Source organism: Rhincodon typus, chromosome 11 (genome assembly GCF_021869965.1).
Source record: "Rhincodon typus isolate 14 chromosome 11, sRhiTyp1.1, whole genome shotgun sequence".
Classification (NCBI taxonomy): Eukaryota; Metazoa; Chordata; class Chondrichthyes; order Orectolobiformes; family Rhincodontidae; genus Rhincodon; species Rhincodon typus.
The window spans coordinates 43,040,437-43,051,855 of NC_063342.1; the positions used below are offsets into that span (position 1 = coordinate 43,040,437).

The 11,419-nt window shown below is 42.1% G+C and overlaps 1 protein-coding gene across 3 annotated transcripts in view; it reads left to right on the forward strand.

Annotated features, from left to right (window-relative positions):
• The first annotated feature begins 253 nt into the window (after window positions 1-253).
• Window positions 254-11,419, forward strand: part of riox2 (ribosomal oxygenase 2) — a 47,805-nt gene continuing 36,639 nt past the window's right edge. Inside the window, exons 1-3 of one of the 3 annotated variants that reach the window (XM_048602847.1) lie at window positions 254-429; window positions 10,418-10,857; window positions 10,955-11,074. In XM_048602847.1, coding sequence (XP_048458804.1) covers window positions 10,420-10,857; window positions 10,955-11,074 — 558 coding nt within the window. In that variant the 5' untranslated portion in view covers window positions 254-429; window positions 10,418-10,419. Of the gene's footprint in view, window positions 468-10,417; window positions 10,858-10,954; window positions 11,075-11,419 lie in introns of all 3 variants that reach the window. The other 2 variants (XM_048602846.1, XM_020527718.2) reach the window with 2 other exon arrangements.

The following is an 11,419-nucleotide window of genomic DNA, read 5'->3' on the forward strand; positions in this document are numbered from 1 at the left end:
AGAAAGTTTTGAAAGGCACGCGGGCTGCAAAAGGCTCAGCTATTCATGGCAATTCTGAATTCTAGAGTTTCGTAGTTGAATTAATTTCTTTAAATAAATTAATTAATTAAATCAAATATAAATTTAAATCTGCAAATGCCATTGGTTATGACGCAGTTTTGTCCATGTTTACGGGAGAGATTTAAAAGAAAACCGTACAGAAATGTTTTGAGGTGTGACTGGCGCTCGAAAAGACTTACAACAGTACCTAACAACATTTTATAGGTAACACTCGGGCCAGAGCAATGTGGGAGCACTCGGAACCTATTTCCGATGAGGCTGGTTTCAGTCGGAAGTTGCGGAGGGCGGCACTGGTCCGGAGGTCTGTTTGAGAAACGTTGGAATCTGTCAGGAACGTGGCGGCCCGGGCGCCAGTCCGACCGTCTCCAGGTAACGGCGGCCCAGGGCGCGAGTCTAACCGTTTCTAGGTAACGGCGGCCCCGGGCGCGAGCCTAACCGTCTCCGGGTAACGGGGGCCCGTGCACGGCGCGTGGAGATTGTGCCGTTTTCGCGCTGTAGGAGACTGAGCGATTCCGCTCTCGTCAGGGATGTGAGCCCCGTTCCGGGATCCATCACAGTCTCTAGTTCCTGTATGTCGCCCTCTGAATCTAATCCCACTTTCACACCATTTTTCAGAGCAGGCCATTGTTAACCTTCACCAAACTCCACCAAGTTTAGTTCATCTGTTCACTTCACAGCTCCTTCGCTTAGTTCAGTGCCACTAAATAGTTCCATCCTCAGCTTTATGGGGAAAAGGTAGGAAAGTGGCGATGAGGATTATCAGATCAGCATTGAACGGGCGAGCAGACTCAATGGTGCGAATGGTCTAATTCTGCTCCTTAGTGTTTTTGTTTGGTCTGTGATGTATACAATATCAAGCGATCAACTGATGTGTAAAGGTGACATTGAGCATGTTCAATCAGCAGAGTATAACGTGTCTCTTCTAGCTGAAGCATGTGTTCCCGTCATCTGTCTTTGTTTCCTAACTTTCTTCATTCGGTATGTGGGTGTCACTTGAGACCAGCATTTGTATTCCAACACTAAATGTTTTTGGAATGAGAGATATGCACAATGAACAATTAACCACATGGCAGTGAATCTGCAGTCATATAAAGGTAAGACCAGGTAAGAATGACAGATTCCCTTCTGTAAATTGCACTTGTGACCCAAATTAGTTTTTATGATAATTGTAATGGTTTAATGGTCACCATTACAATAGCTCTATCTTCCAATTTATTTTGTTAGTTGGATTCAGGTTCTACTAGCTGCCTTGGTGGGATTGACTAGACTTCTGGATTACTAGTTCTGTGACATTACTACTATGCCACTATTTCTCTACTGTTCCATATCTTCTACTAATCTCTCTTCCTTAATCTCTCTGCTGACAACCTTTCTTGTTAGATTGCTCCTGCTTCCTTTGATGACTTCTTTCCTGGATATCCTCTGCCTAATATTTCACTCTCTCCACATTCGAGTTCTCTCCCTGATCACTGTGGTCTTTCATTACTATTGCCTCCTCATGCTCCCGTTCTATTTCTTATATGTAGAAGATGAAGATAAAATTTGCTGTCAGGTACAATGTGCTAGGCCGCTTTTGACTATGCAGGATTTGCTTTTAATTATCCATTTATTATTTTAATTATTTCATGTGGTTAGTGAGTACATTAAAATGTGGATTCAGAGTGTGGCTGCAATATGCATATAATAATAGATAATGATATACTTTCCATATACAGTCCAAGGTTTTATGACTTGGGGACTGTGAATGGATTGATAACATCTCTATGGGCTATCATCCAGAAAATTCAGGATTATGAGTAAAAAGCCGACTAATATAACGTCTTCTATCAGTATCTATTTCGGGTTGTTGAAACACATGGTTCTTTGTAAGAATACATTCTCTTGTTTTGTCTCTTCGGCTTTGGCCACATCTGATTTAGAGTTTAAAAACTGTTGCTGCTTGACTCAGGAATTATGACCTTGATGTCTGTGGAAGGGGATGGTTGTAGAGCGCATATAACATGAGTGATATAAATTTCCAAGGGAAACTGAAACATTCCTTGATGGCCAGCACTGAATTCACAGAACTGGGATTGCATTTGTCTCAGATTAGCCTGGGGCTACTTATCCAACCAGTGTCTTGTTTGAGGTATTCTTGGTATACGTCATAATGTGGTAGTGTCAGCTATGTTAGTACTGAGCCTAAGGTTTTTGCTGCATCCTGTAAAGGGTTCGTGGTTATGCTTTAGAATTAAGCTGATATGTAATGTTTACATGTTTCACGTTGCTTCCAGCTAATTTCAACTGCTGGAATTTTCCTCATTTCTATTATTCTGCAGTCGAGAAAGAGCAATGTTTATGAAACCTTTGACAAGGTCCCACATGGGAGACTGATAAAGAAGGTAAAATGACTTGGTTAGATGGATCCAAAATTAGCTTAACTGTAGGAAACAGAGAGTGTGGTAGAAGGCTGTTAATTTGACTGGACAGTGGCATACTACAGGGATAATTGCTGGGTCTCTTATTGTTTTTGATAGTTGGATAGCTCAGTTGGCTTGATAGCTCATTTGCAATACAGAGGAATACCATCAGTCCAGGAGCATAATGGCCTGGTATGTCAACTGCTCTGCCCAGGACCATAAGAAACTACAGAAGGTTGTGTGTACAGCCCAGACCATGACGGAAATCAACCTTCCATCCATGGACTCTATTTATACGGCTGGCTGCCGCGTAAAGGCAGCTAACATGATCAAAGACCCATCGCACCCTGGAAATGACCTCCTACAACCACTTCCGTCAGGCAGGAGATACAGAAGCCTGAAAACACACACGAGCAGGTTCAGTAACAGCTTCTTTCTGGCTGTTATCAGACTGTTGAATGGACTCGAGCCTCAAATAATGTAACCTGTATGCCTCCAAGTCTCTTTGGTCTGTACATCCTTTGCTTGTTGTGATCTGCCTGTACCACTCGTAAACAAAGCTTTTCACTGTATTTCGGTACATGTAACAATAAAATCAGTCAATCAACAGTGTGGGTTCAATTCCTGCGCCAGCAAAGCTACTATAAAGGACGCTTCTTCACAACCTCTGCCTTGCCTGAGGCATTGTGACCCTTGGGTTAAATCCCCACCAGTCGTCTCACTCAACTAGACAGCAGCCCATGGTGTAATAGGACTATGGCCACTTTGCCTTTACCCATTTAAACTGTACAGATGAGGTTGTAAGGGGCAATAAGTAAGTTTGCAGATGACACAAAGATTGGCCAGGAGGTTACTCATGGGGAAGAAGGTCTTCAGTTACTGGAAGATCTAGACGGGTTGGTCAGATGGACAGATCAGTGGCAGATGAAAATTAACTCTGGAAAGTGTGAGGTGATGTACTGTGGAAAAAGTACAAGGGAACACAGGACACTAAGAAACTCAGAGGAAAAGAGAGATCTTGGGGTGATTGTCCACAGATCCTTGAAGGTGACAGTACCGATTAATAGGGTGGTTAAGAAGGCATATGGAACACTTGCCTTTATCAATTGTGGCAAAGATTATAAGAGCAGGGACATAATGTTGGAGCTATACAAAACTTTGGTTTGACCACAGCTGGAGTACTGTGTGCAGTTCTGGTCACCACATTATAGGAAGGATGTAGTAGCACTTGATGGGGTGCAGAGGAGATTCACAAGGGTGTTGCCTGGGTTGGAGTATTTAACTATGAAGAAAGCCTGGATAGGCTTTTTTTTTATAGCAGAGAATGCTGAGGTGGGACCTGTTTGAGGTGTTTATGATTGTGAGGGGCATAGGCAGGGTGGATAGAACGCAGCAGTTTCCCTTAGTTGAAGGGTCGATACGCAGGAGGCATTATTTTAAGGTGAAAGGCAGGAGGTTTCGAGAGGATTTGAGGAAAAATTTTTTTTTATCTGCAGAGGCAAGAAAGCTCACAACCTTTAAAAGCACTTGAAATGTCATAACATTCACGACTATTGGCCAAGTGTTGGAATGTGGGTTTAGTGTAGATAGAGCAGATTTAATGGGCTGAAGGGCTTCTGCTGCGCTTTATGACCTTAAGTCTATAACAGGAACTTTTAAAAATATACTTGAGCAGTGCTTGGCAAGTGAATTTACAATTTGTTTACTGTAGATCACTGTGGGTAAGATGACCTACTATATAAGTCAGCCCAATTTCTTCAGTGCCATGACGCTTGTTAAGGCTTATATTTGGCAAATAGGTTGATTGCGTATGTTTCATGTAGAAATTCATATTTAGAGTTGTACTTGCATTAAAGGTTGGCTCAATTTTTCAGCTTAGAAGTACATTCTTAGGGTTATATATGTTTATAAATCAGCGCTGGATCAAGCAGGTAATGCAGCTGCATTGCTTATAAAATACAAAAGAATTTTAGTTACACATATACAGACCAGACTGCACATGGTAGCCAACAAACAGAAATGGGTTCTCCTGCTCAAGTTGATAATTTTCGCTAAGTCATCAAATAACTGGTGCAGTAAGAAAAGTCAGTTAAATGAAAAAAAACTGCAAGACTGGAAGAAGAAGAAGGACAGTTCCCTGAAGAAGATTCCACAAACCAAATGCTGTATAAGGACAGGGATCAGCCAATGGCCTCAGCTGAGAAGCATGTGTTGGAACTGGTCTTCACATTGTCAGACTGGTTACGTCATGATCAGAAAGGCACTTACATTGGCCAAGACAGTTTTCAGAGCAACAGCTAGTTGCTGCAGCCACTTTATGGAATGAAAATGTCCAGTATTTCAGTAGAACATCAAAAGACCTTAATACCAAAGATATCAATTTCCATTGATTCATCATCAAACAGTGGTAAAAACATGAGTAAAGAAGGCATTTGATATGCTTGCCTTCATTGGGCAGTGCATTAAGTTTAGGAGTTGGGACATCACGTTACGGCTGTACCGGACATTGGTGAGACCGCTTTTAGAAACCTGCATTCAGTTCTGTCTCCCTGCTACAGGTGGGATGTTGTTAAACTTGAAAGAGTTCAGAAAAGATTTCCAAGGATGTTGCCGGGATTGTAAAGTTTGAACTATAGGGATAGGCTGAGTTGGCTGGGGGCTTTTCTCCACTCGAGTGTCGGAGGCTGAGGGGTGACCTTGTAGAAGTTTATAAAATCATGAGGTGCATGGATAGGGTGAAAAGTCAAGGTCTTTTTCCCAGGGTAGGAGAGTCCAAAACTAGAGGGCATAGGTTTAAGGCGAGAGAGGAATGATTTAAAAGGGACATGAAGCGCAACACTTTCATGCAGAAGATGGTGCCTGTATGGTTTGAGCTGCCAGAGGAAGTGATGGAGGTGGGAGGCACTTCTGCGGACTGCTTGGAATTGTTGGACTGGTCCATGTTCAAGAATTCAGTGGCCAACCTAGAAGAGGATCCACCATCATGGACTTCATTAGCAAGTATGTAGAGGGCTGCATGCCAAAGAAGGCAATCCATATGTTCCCCAACCAGAAACCATGGATAAACCGAGAAATCCATTGCCTACTGAAGACCAGGCATCCGACATTCAAGTCAGACGACCTGGACCTTTACAGGAAGTCCAGATATGGCCTCTGCAAGGCCATTAGAGATGCCAAAAGGCAATACCAGACTAAGTTAGAGACCCAGTGTGCCACATGTACACCCGCTGTCTGCAGCAAGGCCTACTCAACATAATGGGTTACAAAATGAAGTAGAACAGAAGTAGAACAAAAATACATCCCTCCCTGATGCGCTCAATGCTTTTTACACTTAGTTCAAACAGAAGGTCAGTGAAATGGTGTCACCTGCCCCGGCAGCCCTGGATGCACCTGTTCACTGAGTTTCCACTGCAGATGCCTTCTTGAGAGTGCACCCATGGAAAGCAACTGGGTCAGATGAAGTCCCGACCATGCACTCAGATTCTGTGTGGACCAGCTGGTGGGAGAATTCGCTGACATCTTTAACATCTCCTTGCTATAATATGAAGTCCCCAGCTGCTTCAAGAAGACCACCATCATTCCAGTGTCAAAGAAAATACATGCAAATGGGCCTCAATGACTACTGCTCAGTGTCTCTGACCTCCGTAATTATGAAGTGCTTCGAGAAGTTAGTCATGGCTCACATCAACAGTACCCTCGCAGTCAGCCTCAATCCCTGGCAATTTGGCTGTTGGTGCAAAAGGCCCATGGCAGATGCCATTTCTCTAGACCTAAACTCATCCCTGCAACATCTGGATCAAAAGGATACTTACATCAGGCTTCTACTTATTGACTATAGCTCCCCCTGACCGAACTAATCTCCAAACTCCGAGATCTAGGCCTCTGCTCTGCTTTCTGCAACTGGATCCTCAACTTCCTGACCCACAGACTGTGATCAGTGAAGATAGACAACAGCACCTCCCCCACAACAATCCTCAACACCAGTGCCCCGCAAGGATGTGTACTCAACCACTGTACTGCACTCCCTGTATACTCATGACTATGTCCAAACTCCATCCAGAAGTTCGCTGATGACACCACCATTGTAGGCCTGATCTCAAACAATGACGAAACAGAATACAGGAAAGAGAATACTTGGTGATGTGGTGCGAAGTTAACAATCTCTCCCTCAATGTCAGCAAAACTAAAGAGCTGATTATTGACTTAAGGAAGCAAGGAGGAGGACACGCCCCTATCAACATCAATGGAACGGAGTGGAGTTGGTCGACAGCGTCAAGATCCTAGGAGTGACGATCATCAACCTGCCCTGGACTACCCATGTTGATGTGACTGTCAAGAAGGCACAAGAACATCTCTTCTTCCTCAGGAGACTAAGGAAATTCAGCATGTCTGTAAGGATCCTCACCAACGTTTACAGATGCACCATAGAAAGCATTCAATCTGGATACATCTTGGTATGGCAACTGCTGTGCCCAGGAAAGTAAGAAACTACTGAAAGTTGTGAGCGTAGCCCAGACCATCACGCAAGCCAACCTTCCTTCCATTGATTCCATCTACACTTCTTGTTGCCGCGGAAAGGCAGCCAAGATCATCAAAGGCCCCTCCCACCCCGGTTATAATCTCTTCCAACATCTTCTGTCAGGCAGGAGATACAAAAGCTTGAACACATACCAACATGTTCGAGAATAGCTTCTTCCCTACTGTTGTTAGACTTCTTATTGGACTTCGTAAATTTCAAATCTAACATTGAACTTGCTTTTTATATACCTTCTTTGTAGCCATAACTTTGTATTCCTCGCTCTATTCAAACACCCTATGATCTTTGTGTCTTGTATGTAATGATCTGTACTGTATGCAAAACAAAACTTTTCACTGCGCTTAGGTAAATGTGACAACAATAAATCAAATCAAATCAATTGCACCATTTAAAAGGCATTTGGATGCATACATGAATAGGAAGGGTTTAGAGGGATGTGGGGCAAAAGCTGGCAATTGGGACTGGATCTGTTTAGGATCTGGTTAGCACAGACGAGTTGGACCGATGAACCTGTCTCCGTGCTGTGTAACTCTATGACTCATCGTGTAATTTTGGCAAAATAGTTGAGTGCCCATGATTTCTGATATGTCCAGCCACCGAATTATGGAGAAGGGTTGTAAAACAGTTCTAATGAAAATTGTAGGGTGCGTGTAGATAAGATTCATAGTGGTACTGGTATGTTTGGTTGACAAAACAAAATTAACGAGAAACAAAATTCAAAATAGACATCCCAGTGACCTGAAGATGTTGTTTCAACAAGTTATTCAAGGGTCATGTCTGTGCTGAATGGTGTATGTGGTTAGTTGACAGAGAAAAATCCGTCACAAAAAACGGAAGTATGCATACTGCCGTGCTTGATGCTTGTGTAGTTTTCGTCAGCTGTGGATTGCAGCTAATGCAACAACTTGTCATCAGATCATTCAAAACATGAAGAATGTCCAATTTAGTGTGTGGCGAAGAAGTTGATTTATTGTGGTAGGATGAAACTGAATGTGCCAAAGTTTAACCAGATCCAGTGTAGGATCCTTGCAGTGATCCCATAGTGACTCAGGTTGAATTCAGTTTACTTTTTTTGCATTGGGTGCTAAAGACAACGAAGTTGATTTCTTTTTAATGTTTTGGTTGTGGTTCAAACTATCCTTGTAGAACTGTTTCATTAAATGAAACATGACAATGAATTAGTTTGATTGACTAGTTGTTTTCCACATTACAAAATGGCAACGATCCAGCTTTGGCAGTTCAAGTTTTCTACTTTGTGTATGTATTGACTGCTGTTTCTGAACAGATTTTTTTAAAGCTTTAAGCATTGACATGTATTTCACAATCAATGTTTATGTCTTAGAGGTTCACTCCACAATGTACCTTGGTCAAGATTAAATCTCCTTTATGTATACTTCATTTCTTGCTTGACACTGTTGTATTTTAGCTGGTTTAAGTTGGAATCAAAAGGTTTAAACTTTCACATTGTACCATATCAAATTTGCACAATGTTTGCTTTCGGAATGCTGCATTCGTGATAATTGAAAGATAAAACACAAACAATGTATGGCAGTGCCTTATGAAAGTTCCCATCTGTGGATACAAATTCAGTGGTAACCTTCGTGGAGCAGCACAGTGGCTCAGTGGTTAGCACTGCTGCCTCACAGCACCAGAGACCCTGGCTCAATTCCAGCCTTGGGTGACTGTCTATGTGGAGTTTGCACGTTTTTCCTATGTTTGCGTGAGTTTCCTCCCCACAGTCCAAAGATGTGCAGGTTAGGTGGATTGGTCATGCTAAATTGCCCATTGTGTTCATGGATGTGCAGGCTAGGTGCGTTAGCCATAGGGAAGTGCAGTGTTACAGGGATAGGGTGGAGGTGTAGGTCTGGGTGGGATGCTCTTTAGAGGGTCACTGGACTCAATGGGCTGAATGAGCTGCTTCCACACTGTAGGGATTCTATGATTCAAAAATGAATTGGATGAATACTTGAAGGAGAAATATTCCAGGACTATGGGGAGGTGTAAGAGAACAGGATGAAGTAGATCGTTGTTGGAAAGAGTTGGCAGCAAAGAGATCAATCTAATGGCCTCCCTCAGTGTTGTGCAATTCTATGACTATTCTGCTGGCAATAAGCTGAAGCACAGTATTTTATACAAACTCATACAATTAGGTTGTATAGTCATCTGATGGCAGCATAGAATTTGGGTGGCTCAGGGGCCTGGGTTCAATTCCACCCTTGGGCGACAGTCTGTGTGGAGTTTGCACATTCTCCCTTTGTCTGTGTGGGTTTCTTCCAGGTGCTCCGGTTTCCTCCCACTGTCCAAAGATGTGCAGGCAAGGTGGATTGGCCAAGCTAAATTACCCATAGTGTTCAGGGATGTATAGATTAGGTGGGTTATAGGGGGATGGGTCTAGGTGGGATGTTCTGAGGGTCAGTGTGGACTTGTTGGGCCGAAGGGCCTGATTCCATACTGTAGGGATTCTATGGGATTCTATTAGCTCTGCTACTGCCGCATCCTCTAGATACAAAAGGAGGACCATCAAACAAATACTAGTGTCCTCCTTGAAGTCAGCTTCAGAAACATTCAGGCAAAATATCCTCCAAAGTCATGGTGTATTTAGATTTTCAAAAGGCTTTTGATAAGGTCCCTTTTAAGAGGTTAGTGGGCAAAATTAAAGCAACTGGGATAGGAAGTATAGGATTTAGAATTGGTTGACAACAGGAAAAGGGAGGAATAAATGTCTTTTTCTGAGTGGCAGGCAGTGACTAGTGGGGGGCCGCAAGGATCACTGCCCCAGCAATTCACATTAAATATAGATGACCTGCATGAGGACACCAAATGCAAGATTTCCATGTTTGCTGGTGACACAAAACTGGGCAGGGTTGTGAGGAGAATGCGAGGAGGCTTCAAAGTGATTTAGGCAAGTTGAGTGAGTGGGCAAACAAAGGACAGAGACAGTACAATGTGGCTATATATTAACTTATCCATTTCAGTGTGAAAAACAAAAAACATATTATTTAAATAGTGATTTATTGGGAAATTGGATGTACCAAGGCATCAGTCAATGAAAGTAGACAGTCAGGTGCAACAAGCATTTAGGAAAGCAATTGTTATTTTGGCCTTCATTGCAAGAAGATTTGACTTCAGAAGTTGGGATATCTTACTGCAGGGCCTTAGTGAGGGCCTTAATATTAATATGTGTCCCTGCCTCATATTTGCAACTCAGAAGGAGATGCTGCTTTCAAAACATAACTTGCTTTCTTTCTCCATAGAGGATAGTTTAATCTGAAGAGTATTTCCAGAATTTTCTGCTTTTCTTACTTCTATTTAAATTGTTTGATACCCAATTAGTGCAAAGAGCAGTAAAGTACTCAGTCAGACTTTCACAACATGGTCATGTTTTATGTCAAAATTGAGACTTTTTTTCTTTTCCTCAAAGAAATGCTGAAGAATGTTGGCAGAAGACCAGAATCTGAATCTGAGAGAGAGGATGCTGATACCTGCAAAAGAGTCAAGTTAGATCCGAATGTTTCTGGCTCAGTTCTTGACTTCAAAAGCCCAGCCAGCTTGTTTGAGAGCCTGATCTCTCCCATTGGAAGTAAAGAGTTCTTCAGTGAATATTGGGAACAGAAACCCCTTCTAATTCAGAAAAATAACCCTTCAGTAGCTGCTTACTATCAGTCATTATTTAAGTTTGATGATTTAAAGGAAATCTGCAGAAATGATGTATTTTATGGAAGAGATGTTAACTTTTGTCGATGTATAAGTGGGAAGAAGAAAGTTTTAAATAAAGATGGAAAGGTTAATTACACACAGTTGAAGAAAGACTTTGAACAGAAGAAAGCTACAATACAGTTTCACCAGCCACAGAGATTCAAGGTATTGATTCTGAGTGATATCTGTTTTCAGTTGTGGTTTATAGTGTAAATATATTTTTGGATTTTTTTCAGTGCAAAGCATACTTTTTTTCTTCAAGGATGAATTGTGGAAGATCCAGGAAAAATTGGAATGTTTCTTTGGATCATTAGTTGGATCTAATGTTTACATCACACCAGAGGGTTCTCAGGGTCTGCCACCGCATTATGATGATGTTGAGGTATGATTACAAACTTAACTTGTTGCTATTATTTCAAGTTTTTGATTGGATAAAAGGTGCTATGTACCTTGTTTAAAAAGTACTTGTTTTAATTATACAAGTTGATATTGCAGCCTTAAGGTAAAGAGCTGGAGGTTTAGAAGGAAAGAAAATTTTACCCAGAGGTTTATGGGTATCATGAACTCCCAGCCCAAAGTGCTGATAGAGGCAGGAACCCTGAAAACACTTGCGCTATTTAGACGAATGCTTGAAACACCAAAGCATACAAGACTATGAGCTGGAAAATGGGATTAGAAAAGATGAATGTGAGATAACAAGGTGTAGAGCTGGATGAACACAGCAGGC